Source organism: Paramacrobiotus metropolitanus, unplaced genomic scaffold (genome assembly GCF_019649055.1).
Source record: "Paramacrobiotus metropolitanus isolate TYO unplaced genomic scaffold, Prichtersi_v1.0 Parri_scaffold0000062, whole genome shotgun sequence".
NCBI lineage: Eukaryota > Metazoa > Tardigrada > Eutardigrada > Parachela > Macrobiotidae > Paramacrobiotus > Paramacrobiotus metropolitanus.
In genome coordinates this window covers 477,766-495,053 of record NW_026570282.1, presented here as the reverse complement: position 1 = coordinate 495,053, position 17,288 = coordinate 477,766, and the positions used below count along the sequence as shown (strand labels likewise).

Genomic DNA, 17,288 nt, shown 5'->3' with positions numbered 1-17,288 from the left:
AACAGCGCATGCATAATAAGCGTATTTATTGGCGCTAATTAAAACGAATTGCACAAAAACTTTTGCCCCAAATCTGTAATAACTAGATGTAAATCGCTTAATTTGTTTGCCCTTACACATTGTTGGTTTCCGGCACAACCAAAATGGCCGGCAAACTTGTCGTACGAGAAAATCATTTGACCCGCCAGAACAAAACTAATTTAAGTGATCTTCAGACTTGTTTTGATCGTCTTCTTCAGTTTGTTTTAGCCTGCTGCCGATAAGGATACCAGTTCTGATTGGATTCATTAGATGATAAGTTGCATTTCTTATCAGAGTTGTTGGGAAACTGGTATCTGGCAGTGTTTACCGGGAGCGATAACCGTGCGCAAAGCGCACGCGTTCAAAGTTTGGATACGTTCTCCTTTACTTCGAACTATTCACTAACGAAACTCACCAGATTTAGAGATTCAGCTTATCAAATTGTTTGACTTTTTAAAACTCTTATTTTATAAAATGGATGATTCGGAAACCGATACTTTGATCGCGGTGTCGAAGCCTAAAGATAAACCCATGAAGTCCAAAAAACAACGAAACCTGGCTCTGGGGTCAGTCTACCCAGAGGTGATCGAGCCGGAAAAGGACTTTTTATTGCCACAGAAAGTGAAGCGGCGCGACTCCTCTAACCACTACGGGACCATACCAGAAATGGAACCAGAAATTGCCGCCGATTCTCCAGGTCCATTGTCAGCTACACTGCTCATGGTGCCGATTGTAGCCATGTTAGGGTTGGCTCTCGGCATCTACGAACCACTGATTGTTGAACTTTTCAAAAGCCGAGTGAGTGGTTAATTCTTCTGTTTCAAATTCAGAAGTTTTTGTAATAGTTATTAGTACACAAAGCTCTGCGTACAAAACTTAAGTTTCTTACCGGATTATTTATATTTCATTAGTAGCGTACTCGTACAGTAATTCAAAATTCCAGAACAGCTGAATTTCAAGTGAGGATTGTACTACATAACTGTAAAATCTTTTAACAAACTTTAGAGAGCTTGTAAAGGTTTTAAAAAACAATCTTAAATAGGTACAGCTAAATTTGGGAGAATTAAAAAATATGCATTGCAGTACCTCTACTGTTTATTTGAAAAAATACAGTAATGCACGTACTGCAGTAACGTTATTAACGTACAAGTATCGGTCGCGCTAGCGCGCGACCAGTTGTGTTCGAGGTATGGAGTAATGAAAAAAATGCAGAATATACTTCGTACAGCAATAAAAATATTTTATATATGAAACCCCAGCGAGGCCAGCTACGAAAATATTTTAACATGTAGAAATGAGGACAGTTTTCAAGCTTTCCGGTTAAATTCGACTAGTGTTATAAAAACTGTGAAAGTCTCCGCAATTTTTTGTTTTGTTTGCATTTTTCACGGTTCTTTTTTACGTTTTTAACGTAACTTTATATTGCCGATCTAACGAACTGAAAACTTGAATTTTTTTGTACGACCGATAATATTTAAACGGTGATTAAATGAATGAAGTGGGATCATTTACACGATGCTCGCAAAAACCATTCAGCCGATGTTTTAGCGCAGAATTAATGGAAACTTGTGAGAAACAATTAACGGTTGCCCAAGGTGACCTGGCAGGCTGCATCTTTAGCTACTAACTGTAAGATTTTTGGCCATTCAGTCAAGCTCTTGAGTATTTATAAAAATAAAATAAATACATATTTATTAGATTTTGGGGTTAGTGAATACCCACGCTACCACCAGTACCACAGAGCCGCTATGTGAGTGAATACGGTAAACGGGCCGCGGGCTGGCTTTTAGATATTTAGAAATTACATATAAATTAGACAATTTAGACCGTGAGATATTGAGGTACTCAAATTTCTAGATAATAGATTTTTTTAAATTTCGAAACTTTGGAGGCTCAAAAACATAGAGGTAACGGCCCCGCTGCGCGGGGCCGAGTCGAAATATTTAGAAATTCTGGAAATGTAAAAGCTTTGGAGCCGACTTTCGAAACATTTATAGTTATTTAGAGGTATTCAAACAGATTTAAAAACATCTTAAAGGTTTCAAGAATTAAAAAAAAAATTATAAGTTTGATGGGATTGACAATTTTAAATAACTATAGTTTAGGCTGCTAAGTTGCGAAACTTGTATTTGCTCATTCGAGACTTTTATAGAGTTTACTGGAAATTTCTATGAACTTTAAACGCTAAGTACTGAATGTTTGAAAGGGTTTTTGAAAACGTTCCGGAAACCAAAATTTTTTCCAAGCTGCAGGTAGGAAGCTTTAGAAGATGCTGGATTTTATAAAACAATCAAAAGCTTCACAAATGGAACCTCGAATTAGGAGATAATTTCCAAAACTAACAACCTTTAAGTACTAACAACCTTTAAGTACTGCAGCTTCTAAAAACTTTTTTAGACCTTTCTCCAAAACTTAAAATTTTTTTAAAGATGAAGGTAGGAACGTTTGCACGATGCTCAATTTTATAAAATTATCAACTTATTGAAAAATCAATCTTGATTTAGGAGATCATTTCCAAAAAATAAGGACGTAAGGATATATGAATCTATTGATATTGATATAGCGCAGTAACTCAGTCATTGTCTCGCCTCCCATGAACTGAATGAAATCAGTTTTTGCAATGGGTTTGCTTTTAGATGGTGCTCGTAAATTCGCAGTCAGTTACTCGTATAAATTACTTTGCAAGTACCCCAGAAAGTCTTACGTTGTACTTTATTCATATTTTTTTGGTAGACTGAAGATCACGAAATGACGATACTCGAACGTACAATGGGGTAAAGGAGATCTTTCTTACCCGTGGTCAGGGATAGAAATAACTATTTTTCTACATAGAACTGCAATTCTACATATTATGCATGTTGAGATAAAGCAAGTTTTTTAACCGATCGGTAAAGGAATGAAGTAATTTATCTGCAAGCAAAACAATTGAGTTCGTTTTTCTATAGAAGTACAAATAATTAACCGGCATGTGGGGTAGTACGTATTCATGTGTCACTTTAGGGTAAAAAAATAATTTGCAGATATGTGAGTACAACTTTAATTTTACACGAACTATCTGTCTGGATCTGGCAAACTTTACCGGAAACAATGCTTCGGACATCGGTGCGGAGACCACCGAAGCCACCGCAAAAATCACTGCCATCAGTGGCCTCCTGTCGAGTGTTCCATGTTTATTCATTACGCTGTTTATGGGTGAGATTGACCGACAAGATTTGTAATTTCCCTACTGCTTCAAAAATATCTAACAACAAGTGGCTATAATTGTATCAAGCGATAAAACTATGTATCTCGAATGTTACTGAATAGTTATCCAACTGGACAAAGTGTAGGCGCAAAATACTGCACATCAAGTGGTGAAGTTGATACAATTTCATATTCGCCACAGTCCATATTATATAATTTCTGTACATTTAAAGTTTAAGTTAAGACATGGAGAGGAAGATCAGTACGTACAACTGAATTTGCTTGTCATTTAACTTCAGGCTCTTGGAGTGACAACTTTGGCCGGAAACTTCCGATGGCATTGCCATTTTTGGGGTTTATCCTGTCAGCATTTGTCACCACACTGGCGGCTAATTATCCTCTGCATCCCTACATCCTTCTCTTATCTCCGTTTTCCATGTCGCTTTTTGGAGGTTGGGTCGTGCTCCTTATGGCGGTGTTTTCTTACGTAGCCGACTATACTACTGCGGAGAATCGATCGACGGCGGTCGCTCTAGTGGATGGCTCGCTGCTCGTGGGGAAAACGGCCGGCATACTGGCCGGTGGTCAGTTGCTGTCGAAATACGGATTTACTATACCGTTGTTCATCTTTGGGACATTGCCTATCCTGGCTGTGAGCTATGTGCTGGTGTTTGTAAAGGAACGTGGTGTATTTGGAACGTCCCAGCAATTCAGCTGCGCGGTATTCACCACAAAGAATTTGCTGGATAATGCGGCCGTGCTAGGAAAGAAAAGGGTGGGGAATACGAGAAAGCATATCCATCTGCTGTTGTTATCCACTGCACTTGGCTTAATATTTTTGGGTAAGTAACGCTAGTAGGTACGAAAAGCGTTCAATACTTACTATAAAACATTTGCCCGCTGGATAAAAAAATACTGACAGCACACCAAGTATTTGTTAATGAGAAATGTTATATTAACAGAATCAAAACGAATATAGTAGTCTTTTTGTTCAAACACTACGTATGGTGCACTCGAGCACAACAGGCAGCTGTTATCAATGCATAGGTACAATATGCTTAAAAAATTTGACTACACTTTAGAATCCAGTCAATTAAGTATACCCACAACAATAGTATGTAATATTAATGGCGTACATTATATACACAAGTAATTTCACATATTATAAGTCTCTGTCGGGGATCATGATCATGTATGATTACATTAACTGCAAATATGGATTAATGTATTAAATATGTATCAAATGACTTCGATCCTGTGTCTATAGAGAGATATGCCCCTTCTATAGAATTTCTGTGTTAATCCAGCACTGTTGTGCTCATGGGAATCCGTGTCAACAGCAGACTAATCTTTCTCCTGTTAATTCTTCAGGTGATCAGACTGCGCTTCAGCTGATAACAGAAAAATCTCCATTCTCCTGGGATGTTGCAACATTTACTAAGTTCATATCGGTTCAGAATGTCGCTGTGGGACTCGCACTGGCTCTGCTGGTGCCCTTATTCCGTGTGCTGGCCGCTTCCGACATTTGGATAGCAATAATAAGTTGCATTTCCGCTGTACTATGCAGCTATGGTTATGCCTTCTCCAACTCGACAGCAACGCTGCTCGTGGCTGCAGCCACCGGGATACTACGCAACTTCCATGTTGTTCTAGCCAGGGCTATGCTGGTGCCCATGGTTGCTCGAGATGAACTGGGAAAGCTGATGTCCGCCTATGCTACACTCCAAGCTATTGCCCCACTCTTCCAGTCCCTGTTTTTCGGAAGCATCTTCGCTTTGACCGTGGCATGGTGGCCCGGATTTTGTTTCGTGTTGGGCAGCTTTGCTTTTGTACTCTCATTGGCCATCTTTTGTTACATTGACTGGGATCGACAAAACGAAATTTACTCGTTGTAACAGAAAACTAAAAATTACCTTCTAAGCTGCTTTTCTAATGCGTGCAAATTTATTTGCCCAAGTAAATGAGTTATCTGTGGTGCTCTAAAATAATAACAGCATGTTCAGAATTAATAACCCAATTCAGGTATACTCTTTTTTTCATATTAAAGGTGACGAACAGCCTTTTGCAAATACTACCCTAGTATGTAGGTGACTTCGGAAAAACTATCCCTAATTTGCGGTATATGATTTTGTACTGTATATCGTACTAACTAATGAAGTCTATGCAGAATGATTTTGTGTATTATATACGTAATATTAAAATATACGATTAATTTCTGTGCAATGTTTTCCAGAAAGTTTGCTTACAACTATGGCAAAGAGTTAGATTCGGCGATGCGCATTCGTCACACTTGATTGTATGCTTGACAGCTCCAATAATCAGACAACGGAGCGGAAGTGCTAGTCGAGTAAACGATACGTTAATGCTCCTTGAAGGAAAATCAAGTCGTCTCGGACCTAATAACAAAATCATTACTGACCCTTGTCGAGCCATTTCAGTTACATGAGAGATACTACGGCATAATATTCTTCGTATGGCCGTTTTCTTATGCAAGAGCGCGCTGATGGTTCGCCCTTCATAATTTATCTGTAGCTGGTGTATGTCTGAGAATTCGCCTCGCAATAATTAGTATCATCAGTAATCAAAATTTTGTCGCGCAGTCAACCCTCGAACTCAATCCGACTTGCCATAATATCTGCTGTAATAAGAAAGGAACGGGAGTGATACAAATATTTTGATACAAACATTTTGTTTTCATCTTGAAATCTCATCTCATTACTTTTTAAAGGAAGAAGAACAGAAAAAAGAGATAATATTTGGAAACTGGAAGAGATAATATCCATTTCGTGTGGCCGCTGAATGAAAAATTAACCGCTTATCTGTCACGCAATCACGATTCTCCTTTTAATGTCACTAGTTGTACTCCTAACAGTACAATCAGGTGTATGATGGTATTCTGTAGTGTCCGTATCGCGTGCAAGTTTTTAAAGGTAGAAGCTACCAACCAAAAAATTCACGCAGTTGCAATCTTCAAAATACAAAGATAATAATGGAAAGCTGCAGAGGTTAAGAAGATAAAACTGATCGCAAAGCTGAAAACTTAGGGATCTTGTCCTGCATAACATTATAATTAGGTTAAAACGGCCAGCAGAGTGTGTAGAGCTGTAAAGCCGATCGCCATGAAGGCATTACAGGCATTTCGATGCACATTTATAACTTGCTCAATTTGCTACTGCCGTCACTTTCATCCCGAACCATAGGGAATCCGTTTCATACAGTTAAAAAAGCGTACATGAGCGCTTCGGTCCGACCAGTGTAATTTCATTCGGCCCTGATGACATGAAAATCCTGCCCATTATAACAAGCCATTACAACCGGACACGCCTCCCGGCTGGAGAGCTGCAGCATGGCGCTGTCTACCTGACAAACCCCTCTCCAGCGAGTCCCGGTTCCGCTCGATTCACCCAACGGCAGCTGCTGTTCACGCTCGATCTGTGGATGCCGGGGAAACGTCGGTCTTACCGGTCAACGTAGCGTAGCGCATGGATATGAGTTAATGACCTTACTATTTAGTGAGGTTCTGCTATGATGCTGTGGGCATTTGTCGGTGCATTTTCCGAAAGTCGCCGGTGCCACTGTCTCTGGAATGAGATAATAATCATTCTGTGTGATGTGGTCTTTATTACGATGATAATACAGTTGCCGCTCTGCTAATTGCGGTATGCGGAAATACTCTTAGAGAAACATTTTCCGTTGTATGTTTTTTCGAACCATATTCGGTGTTATGTATACGCATATGTACACACACTGAATTCGAACGTTTGTCGAAAGCGACAACCGGGGCCGATCCGCTTTTTATTATTGCCATTTACATGAAACTACATTACATATCACGGATCAAATGCTTTCCGCTAAGCCCCATGTGCAAGTCCCATTGATGTGATAACGAAATTTGCCTTTAACGACCCAAATGTCAGATCCAGACTTTTCTTGGCATGGCGCCAATGCATCCCTTACTATGCCCGTGGATCAAACGGCAGGCCCATGGCTGCAGCCGTCGATCGTTTTGTGTCTATTGGCAATACTACTGCTGGCGTCATCACTGATAGCCAACATCCTAATTACAATATCCATTCTCTGTTTTCCCAAATTGCGTACCAATTTCAATTTTTATTTATTGAATATTGCCGTATCGGATATTATTTTCTCGGTCTCCTCCCTGGGTAATTTCTGTCCCTTAACGTATTACGGATATTATCCCTTCTCATCGGGAGCATGTACTGCGTGGCTGTATTCTGAGTTCATGTTCAGTGCCATGACCGAATGGACTATGGCCATGGTGGCTCTCGATCGCCTCGTGTGCATTAGTTGGCCCATGTTCTACCGGAAATATCAGTCATCCAAGTATTCTGTGATCATTATAGCAATGGTGTGGATCTGGCTGCATCTGCTCATACTTCCGTCGATTTTGCTGGATCGTGCGACATTGCCCGATGATGCCGCATCGGAACGATGTAGTATTGATTATCATGCGCATCCGGGATGGCTAATCACGTGTGTTATATTAGTTTTTTGGTTGCCCGAGACCGTTACAATCACCGCTTATATCCGCATTGCATTAAAAATGCGGTCAAGGAAGAAATTTGTGGACACTCCCAGTTCAAATAGTCTAGACTCAGGTGAGCTAATTATAAGACGCTCATAAACTGTAGCTAACAATAGCTATTGTGTACGTTTTAATTAAACTGAAGTTATCTTATTATAACTGCGTTACTGTTAATTGTTGAGTAAAAAAGTGCAGCAATTCGGAGTTTACTACACTGTAACTAAGGTGGTACTCATATTGTACTGGCTTTAATTCTGCATGATTCAAAAGCAAAAATAAAAATCGTTAACAAAAATTCTAGAAGTTCCTCATAACATTAATATTAAATCCCGGCTTTCTAAATGAAATGTCAACCAGATTGCGCATACCGAATTTATGGCTGGACACAAGAAGTACATTTACAGCGAAAATTCGACAAATGGATTTATCGAAGTATTATGCATTTCCTTCCTACATTTCACTGAATACATATTCGGAAAAGCTGACATTATTAATTCTGAGCAATAAACAACGAAATCGTAACCCACCAAATGCATACGTATATCTACGCATTTTGTGCGGGCAGGGAACAATACTAGTACATTACTGATACAGTGGGCGTCACGGCATGTACTCGTATTTTCTTAAAATAAATGCATCTGGAGAAATATTCATGTTCTGGTGCCCAATAGTCATGCATACAAAGGATACATTTGCAGACTTCCGGCAAGGAAAGAATGAGGAGCAGCCTTTACGGTTGGAAGGAATTGCTAAATCACAGACCAATTACGCTGTCGATACCTTGTCAACGTCCATGAGACAGAGAAGGCCGAACAAAGACCGAAAAGCTTTCCGGTTATTATCGGCCCTCGTGCTGTCGGTGATTGTATTCTGTCTCCCAGCGGATATTTACTATTTCGTGGCGGCGCTAGATTCTAAATGGGCGACACACGTATTCTACCAACTGGCAACATTTTCCACTTTTATACATTGTTTTTTGAATCCTTTACTCTATCATGCCTACTCTGAAGATATGCGAAACGCTGTTAAGAGTCTTTTTCATCGTTCATCTTAACTCTTTTATACAAATGTTCGGCATTTTCTCTAAGATGAGATAATATCTGTCACCCATTTTTGTAATGATACACTTGGTGGTAAAAATCACCAAAAATTATAGCCCTCAATCCTGCTGCACTCTTTTTAATGGAAACAAGAACACGAATTTAGACCGCTATTTTGACAATCGGTCATAATCCTAATGTACTGCAGGTACACTTCTATTGCAAATGTACGCATTAACAATCAAATCATCAGCCAAAAAACCGTTTTTGTCGGCATTTCTGCAGTTAAGTGAATTTGTGTTGCTGGTATTTTTAAGAAAGATTGATAGTTGGATTCATATGGTTATACGAGCTAGCTAAATTGCCTCAAAAAGGTAAGGGAAAGGAATCAAACGGCAGGAAGTGCACGCAGTACTGTTCATAATGACGCTGATTGTGAGAAGTGAACAGCCAATGAAATTATTCACACTTGCTACGACGCATGCACGATACTGCAATCGATACTCGTGCCTGTAGAGAGTAATCAAGAATGGGAAATTTCAGGAAAATTTGTGCAGGGAAATTTGCAGGGAAATTACATATTATATTTCTTCCTGTCTTCCTGTGAAGTAAACATAAGAGCTAATTCATAGTGTTTTTTGTGCTAGCGTATGGTCGGAGCTACGTTTGCAGCAACACATGCGCTTAACTTATTTACTTAAAATTAACACTGCACGGCGCACGCTAAAGCTTGATTAATTTTTTAATACATGGCTGTATATAATACGTGATATTATTAAATGCATGTGTTTGACAGAAAGAAAAACCGACCAAACAGGTTTCAACAGATACAGCCCCCGGCGTAACGCGCAGACATTCTGAATTTCTTACGCTTCGCGCTTGCATCCATGAAGTTGTTTGCATCTGCATCAAATTTCATCTTTGCTAGTTTAAGTTTGGTACTAGTAAATAAAGCCTTTTAATCTTTGAATGACGACAATACTAACTTAACAAGGACAAATATGCACGCACTTAAATACTCACATGAGTGATATCTGTAAGTACAAAATGAACTGAGGATCTTCCAAGATATTCCAAATACTAAAGCAGTTATGGATAATGTGGATCGAGTGCGAAATGATCTGGCAAGTTTTAATCTGAACGACGAAATAGCTGGTCCAAGTGATTCGCCTTTACGACTAGCTGAATCCGCAGCCGCGGTAACGCATCATCCAGAAGTACTATCACCGTACAATCCGGGTGATCAGACTGATGTGGCACCTGTGTTTTCGCGTCCGTTCCCCATAGAAGGTGCCGAACAGATAATTGTCGAGCCCGTTAGCGTTCCTCTGGCGGCAGCGGACGATGATAACTCAACGGAAGGTTCCTCTCTGATTCCACAAATCAGTCCCCAATCAGCTCTCAATCCGGATGTGGATGATGAAAGTATTTTTACCTCTGCGCCATCCGCGGTTGCTGTGACCAGACTTCCGCCTTGTTATGCTTCGTTGAAATTAGCACCTGTTGCACTTTTCTTCGGACTTGCGGTGGGAATCGCTGGACCAATCGTAACGGAATTAGTCAAATTGCGGGTAACTATGTTTTACCGAATATACTGCAGTAAAGACATACGAATTCATAATCCTACAGATAAAAACAAATACAAAACACAGCTGCCCCCGTCGGACGTGAACTGCACACTGTTGCAACAGATTCGGCAACGCCATTTTATGTGTACCTAAATAAATGCTGTAGCTTTGATAAATGCTGTATACATTGCTGTAGCCTGCAGATTACTATACAATCTGTGTGGTTTGGTTATTATTGAACTACAGCGGCACCTATATGAATTGTCGTTGTTAGGTTTGCGAAAAGGAATATGCTTTCCAAAATGACACGTGTCAAAATTTAAATGACGGTCATCACCGAAAAGAAAATGATTTGGTTGTGTCCACTGCAGCACATTACTCCTTTCTACTCAGCTTGACTGCTAGCTTGCCAAGCATCCTGTTCGCGGTGTTTACAGGTGACCTTACAACTATCTGAAGCCGTATTATGACTGTCGATAGAAATGTTTACATTTTCTAGAAATTACAGCTGAAAATTGTAATTTATGGTACATATTTGCCCACAGAGTCAGTTGCACTCGGCGTGGGTCTGTCGTTTTGATTTTTGAGATATGCAGACCGGGAATCCCGGCAGAACAAAAAACACGTGCGAGTTGCAACCAAGTAGAAAACTTGGATGCTGCCGACACGGGTATACTGTACTTATAACCTCTCAGTATTCATGGATGAATATGTAAACCTTATTTCCAAGTCGATCAATAACATAGACAGCATGTAGTGGCGCTCAATATGGACTTACATGTCTAACAACTGAAATTGCAAAGTGAATAAGCTCCATAATGCAATGATCTTGAGTTGGGTACAACGTTGGTGCAGACCCATTACGTTCACTCTCATTCTCTTCTTAGGCTCATGGAGCGACCACTTCGGACGGAAACTCCCGATGATGGTATAATAAATAGGAGTACAGAATAATATTGCCCTTGCACGCAAATACATAACACCATGTGTAATAATGCATTAGCACGTCTTTATTTAGATTTCTTTATGCACGGAATATGTCCCTGCACTTACCATATATTGTTGATCCAATTTTGCATGTGTACACAATCTATACGATGCACTAACACGTTTTTGTTTAAGATCCCATTTTGTGGAATGGTGCTAAGTGGCATTCTGCTAATTGTGTTTGCCTATGTGCCCACACATCCGCTTGTCCTTCTTGTATTCCCTTTTGTGTCGGCCTCTTTGGGGGGATGGATCATTGCGTCGGCCGCCATCTACAGCTACCTGGGTGACTACAGCAGTCCCGCCACGTTGGCCATCGATATCGCTGTATTCGATGGTATCTTGAATTTGGCGTCCAACATTGGATCTATTGTCGGCGGGGTGCTGTACGGGCAGTACGGATTCCCGTACCCGATGATTTTGTACTCTGGCCTGTTAACTCTGATCATTGTGTATATGGGTATCGCTGTCAGTGATCGGCGGGTGTTGGTGCGGGAATTCAACCGGCATAGTTTTGCCCGCCTGTTTACCACAAAAAACGTCAAAGAGAACTATGAAATGTTGACTAAGGAACGGATAGGCAGGACAAAACGGCATATATGGCTCTTGCTGTTCAGCGCGGTCATCGGACTAATTTGTGCTGTTGGTATGTCAAACGCATATCAAAAATATAATGTTTTCAGCTACAATACAATTGAATGACATCTGTGTACATCATCTTCCGTTCTAGGAACGGGTGCTATACAGCAACTGTTTTTCGAGACGGCTCCGTTAAACTGGAGTACGAAGCAGTATACCATATTTTCGGCAATGACAGGAATTGTGACTGGTAATGTTTTTATCTGGCTTGATTATCTTACTTTAATCATCAATCTACATTATGTGTGTTATTTCCTATCAGGTTTAGTGGTGATGGCGACGGTGCCGTTACTGAAACAATTCTTCCACTTTGCTGATACCACCGTGGGAATCGTGGGGATTACATCGGCGATATTCGCATTAATTGCCCTTTCCGCTACGACAAAAATTTTTATGGCTGTTGCGTATGCAGCGATAGGAGCCCTGAGTAGCTTACAATTTGTTTCTCTTCGTTCTCTCTTAACTAACTTGGTCGACGAGAACGAGCGTGGGAAGATGATGTCGGTCATTGCATCATTTCAGGCAGTGTTCCCGCTTTTAGGAACCCTTATCTTCACATCAGTGTTCTCGGCCAGTGTATCCTGGTGGTCGGGATTTGCTTTTGCCTTGGCGGCAATGATAATGCTCAGCGCCTTAGCAGCTTATTGTTATATTGACGTGGACCGGCGACAAGCAGTTTATGGTCCAGAGAGCAATTTACGGCAGAGAAAGTCGAACTGACGTAACCAGTTTAATATTTATCCCTTTTCATTCCGGTTTTTGTTGGTTTTTATATAGTACGAAGTACGACTAATGCTAGTACGACTAATCTCGATTTTTCAAGAAGCCATTTAATAAAAGCAGAGGCCATGCATGTAATTTATCAGTTATCACAGACAATTTTGATTTTTCACTTAGGCCAGCGCTTAAAAATAGGAACCTGATCCAGGTTAGCTGTGTAAGGATTCAACGTCAGTGGCCCGGTGATATTTCTTTGTAATAACACATCCTGCCATTCACCGGGTGGAACATATATCGTACGATAGTCAAACTCGTCGTCAACAATAGGGGCCACCATAAGGTCATCGCCAACCAGGAACTGATCATCCACAGTCCAGCTAGTCGCATCATCGCCGTTAATCCACCAGAGAGGCCGTATAATGGGATATCCTGTCGTAACTGCTTCATTTGCTAGTCGGACGAACAACTCCGTATAAGGCTCCCGAAGCTGGAGTAGCCTTTTGGATATCTCGGTTGGATCATATTTCGATCGCGATTCGTAGTACCAGGGAGTGATTGAGAACTGCAGACTAGGCATAAATACTGTTGCGCCTAGCCATCGCAAATAGAGCCGGTCATTCGGATATTGACTTTCTGCAAAAACAACAACTAAATAATCCATTTAACATGAAAAGAGAAAATATCTGTAAAAACCCTAACAGAGTGAAAACAGCGCGTTGTTTTCTCTGCACTTATCAATCTATGTGAAACCAATTCCAGCTGTTTCGAAGTTTACGGTAAACTGTCGTAGACTTAGTTTGTAACCGCAGGATTACTCTAGCGCAAGTGTTCCTATCAAAGTGTTCCGCGTAAAGAAAGCGTACCCTTTTTTTAAAGAAAATGAAAAATACTTCAAGCTAACAACTTCAAAGTGGCGCACATACTAAAACGGATTGCATTTATGAGAAACAAGAAAATGCAAAGGTTAAGAAATGCTAACCTAATAATCCCTGCATTTGGTTATTCCCTTGAGACAGATTTCTGTATGCATTTCCTCCAATCATGTCGGGCAGTACAAAAGGATAACCCAACAAGCCAAAGGTAAGCGCGGTTGGAATCAGAGTCTTCAAGCCATTATCGTATCCGACAACCGAATCTTTATCCAACATACGCACAAAAATTGGTAGTTGCTGATTGTGAAGCCCGACTCTAACCTCCAGACCATTTCCGATACGTTCAGCCGCTTGCTGTGCATATATACGTCCGTAATAATCCGGACTTACCGCATCTTCGTCAAAGGTTCGACAAAATGGCATCCAGTTAGCTTCACCTCCGTCAAATTTGAATGATTCAAAATTATATTTATGCCGAAAATCGTTTAGCTTATTAAAATACCAGTTCGATGCTTTTTGATTCGTGAAATCTACCAAAGATGCCAGCTTGCCTTGCCACCTGCAGAAATGCAAAAGCAGATTGCAACAAATTCTGTATGAGCGGGGCATATTCAGGGAAGTAATTCTATGTCAAAAGCAGAGAAATACTGAAACTTACCACGAAGTCATTGCCGGAATATTTCTTGACGAATTGGGGCTCATCACAAAATATTTATTATCGTATCCTTCCGAAAAAGATGCCGAGTCCGCATTAACGAACGGATATACCCAAACGGTGACCTTAAATCCCTTTCTATGACTGAATTCCACGACTTGGCTAACGTTACTAAATTTCGCAGCATTGAATGTGAAATCTCCATATTTCTCTTGGTATCCATCGTCAATTTCGATATTACTAGCTGTGAAATTCCTCCTCACAATGTCCGTAATGAAATCCATAACGTTATTCTGGGATACATTCGTTTTGTATGATACCCATGTACTCCAGATTGGCTTCTCAAAGAGATTCCGGGATGGAATACCAGCGGGTTTACTCCAGGGCTTTACATACTTCAAAATACCTTTATGGAGTTCTACCACATTTTTTGCCGTGCAGACTTTATAATTCAACCGTAGTTCGCGTTGACCGGCGTGCTTGTACAGTGAATTCGCCAACCGGGAAGAAAAGCACAGCCGATCATTGCCACTGGCATTCCACGATGTATGCAGCGGTTGATCCTTCGCATTGTAATCCACAATTACACCCACTCCATCCGTGGATACCCAATAGGGCTCCAAAACTCCGCCATAGTCCGTAGGAACTTGTAAAATATCGCCGGAAACAAAGGGGGTCATCGGTTTCTGCAGTTGCATGGGCCAGTGCTGAGCAAACAGCAATCCGCCTCCGAACCAGTGTGACGAACCCAGATCAATGCAGTCTGTTAACTCTCCATCCAACGACGGTGTACTCCACGCCGCGGAGGTACACTGTAGCGAGGTGTCGTTGCCAAAATCTTCACTTTTGAACGACAGCGAGTACCTCCGCTGGTCACTGGTAAACTGATAGCACGACCATGACGCCGGGGTGTTTTCGCATTGTAAGAGTTCGGAATTGTCTCCGAGAACGCTGCCCATTACGACATTCTGCCGGTACGATTTTCCGGGCAACGGCAGAGTCAAGGTTATGGGTCCTTTTGTCGGGATATGGAGCGAGGCATTGCCGCTAGGGACACTGAGAGGCAGCTGGGTTAACGAGGGTGGAGGGTCGCGGAGGACAAACCAAATGATCATACCGGATAGAACTCCAGCGCAGACGACAACCACGATACCTGTGATGGCGTAAGCAATTCTCTTTTTGCGCTGGAACTGCTCCTTTTCGCTCTCTTTGTACGTGGTTGTCCACTTCCTGCTGGTCATCTGGATCTTCTCTGGTTGGTTTCCTACAGGCATAATGGTTACCGTGACGGTGGTCGAAGACGTAAACAGAAAATTACAAACTGCAAACTACTGCTCAAGAAAAATAAAGGCACAGTAAAGTATGTGTGTGTAAATGATTAAGGTGCTTTATCAGCATGCAGTCTATCTGCATTGCAATTAATTATTGTATAATCCTACTGTATCACACAACTGCTAGCAGCGAGCGGACATAAAGAGTTACTTATTATAAGAAGAATCAGGTACGTACAAGTATAAATAAAATATTATCGTTATTAACAATAACGCAAGTACAGTATAATCGAACCCGTGAAATTATCAACTGTCAAGCACTATTCCTGATAACGAATTACAACGGTGTAAGTGATAAAAATTACAAGAAGTACAGTACTTTAGGGAAGGCATCAAGTAAGTATTGTATCCATGCGCTGCAGAAACTTCAAGCTACAAGTACATACTAATAGTCAAGATACTAAATATTTAGCTAACAATTAGTTGATAGTGCAGCGGTGAAAATTCAGTTTTAGTTAAATTCTCACCTTATTTCAAACCAACACACATACGGGTTTTAACTTTAGAATAGGAAACATTACATTAACAACAGTTCATTAAACCATTTGCACTCCTTCCACGGTGCCCATGACCGATTGTGAAGCTGCGTTACCCCGCTGAATCTCCAGCGACAATCGCTGCAGGAAAAATTCGTGTGAACGGACTGCTTCGCTTCGAGTTTTAGTTACTTCTTACACTTTCCGCTTACTGGGGGTGCAAGCAGAAAAGGTACTTGCTTGTCGTGGTTCCTGCAAGTGCATACGCTTTCTGGATACCTTTCTTGAAATGTTCTTTTCCCATCAAAATGTCCACAGAAGTCTAGCATCGGCATTCCCTAAAGTACTAGTTAATATCTAGACAATTTTCCGATAAAAGCATATACAGCTCGTACTTACTAATCAAGTTATTACGGTAAAAACTTAAATTTTATGAAAGCTAAGCGCAAAATTTAGGACACGACATAAACTGGCTATGCGCTCACCGCTCGGTACCCGGACGCGAGGTAAACCAGTTGTGCTTCCTGACTACCAACACAATCAGTTAGCCGTGCGTGTCACATTTATTAATATGGAAAATGGCCCGATGCATATCATCCCAAAATCGTGCACATCCACGGTAATTCTCGATTTCCAGCACTCTCAAACACTTTTGCATTGTTTAATGGCACTAATTCTGTAGCAAAAATTAACCAAATGAAAGCTTTAAAACCATTTGTGCGAAGTCTTAAAGAAATGCGAGCACGTTAGCATTTTAGGAACAAAACATCTGTGGATTGTAGGAAGCGTAACCAATTTGTGATGCCATTATAATATCGTTTGTTTTTTATGCATATATACTTCAGTATATTTGGACAGTACGCATTTCGGCCACGTAATTTCAGTTAATTGCTTTGAAGCAGTTTTTTTAATTTCTGTCGTTTCTGCAGTGGCGCTGCTTGTGGCTTCGTAAACTGCTTTCCCATTGACAAAAATAGTCAGGATAGATATCTGCGCCCGCGATGGCATTGCTTTCTTTATAAAGAATAAAATTCAATTTGGAGGTGCTCATCTTCAAGTTTATTATCGGAGAATACGCTGAAGAGGATTTTGCAGGATAACTGCAGCCGACCTTGGTTTCGCAGTTGGGCCTGTGGGTGTGGCATATAACTATTCCGACGGATCCGAAAAAACAAGGCATGACAGTTTCATACCAAACAGTTTTCATAAAGGCCATTTTATTCTACCTTGTAATTTCACAAATTTTTAAA

General features: G+C 40.8%; 4 protein-coding genes across 8 annotated transcripts; 3 read left to right on the top strand and 1 right to left on the bottom strand.

Annotated features, from left to right (window-relative positions):
• The first annotated feature begins 361 nt into the window (after positions 1 to 361).
• Positions 362 to 5,303, top strand: LOC129593641 (solute carrier family 46 member 3-like). The gene is made up of 4 exons (XM_055490063.1): positions 362 to 819; positions 3,042 to 3,213; positions 3,504 to 4,046; positions 4,576 to 5,303. The coding sequence occupies exons 1-4, from the start codon at positions 496 to 498 to the stop codon at positions 5,097 to 5,099; spliced, it is 1,563 nt and encodes a 520-aa protein (XP_055346038.1). The 5' UTR covers positions 362 to 495; the 3' UTR covers positions 5,100 to 5,303.
• A 1,333-nt stretch (positions 5,304 to 6,636) lies between these two features.
• Positions 6,637 to 8,903, top strand: LOC129593642 (muscarinic acetylcholine receptor M4-like). Its single transcript, XM_055490064.1, has 2 exons — positions 6,637 to 7,823; positions 8,449 to 8,903. The coding sequence occupies exons 1-2, from the start codon at positions 7,115 to 7,117 to the stop codon at positions 8,802 to 8,804; spliced, it is 1,065 nt and encodes a 354-aa protein (XP_055346039.1). The 5' UTR covers positions 6,637 to 7,114; the 3' UTR covers positions 8,805 to 8,903.
• Positions 8,904 to 9,691: 788 nt separating this feature from the next.
• On the top strand, positions 9,692 to 12,884 carry LOC129593640 (solute carrier family 46 member 3-like). Its single transcript, XM_055490062.1, has 6 exons — positions 9,692 to 10,361; positions 10,633 to 10,795; positions 11,246 to 11,286; positions 11,481 to 11,991; positions 12,076 to 12,174; positions 12,247 to 12,884. The coding sequence occupies exons 1-6, from the start codon at positions 9,882 to 9,884 to the stop codon at positions 12,702 to 12,704; spliced, it is 1,752 nt and encodes a 583-aa protein (XP_055346037.1). The 5' UTR covers positions 9,692 to 9,881; the 3' UTR covers positions 12,705 to 12,884.
• Positions 12,708 to 16,796, bottom strand: LOC129593638 (myogenesis-regulating glycosidase-like). 5 transcript variants are annotated; one of them, XM_055490056.1, is made up of 5 exons: positions 16,251 to 16,506; positions 16,155 to 16,179; positions 14,235 to 15,495; positions 13,684 to 14,135; positions 12,708 to 13,337 (listed from the first exon to the last, which is right to left on the bottom strand). In XM_055490056.1, exons 1-5 carry the CDS (start codon positions 16,371 to 16,373, stop codon positions 12,874 to 12,876), a joined length of 2,325 nt encoding a protein of 774 aa, XP_055346031.1. In that variant the 5' UTR covers positions 16,374 to 16,506; the 3' UTR covers positions 12,708 to 12,873. The 5 variants fall into 5 exon arrangements, with proteins under 5 accessions (XP_055346031.1, XP_055346035.1, XP_055346033.1 ...); XM_055490060.1 differs by lacking the exons at positions 16,155 to 16,179; positions 16,251 to 16,506 and adding an exon at positions 16,524 to 16,796; XM_055490058.1 differs by lacking the exon at positions 16,155 to 16,179 and having other exon boundaries at positions 16,318 to 16,471.
• Between the last annotated feature and the right edge of the window lie 492 nt (positions 16,797 to 17,288).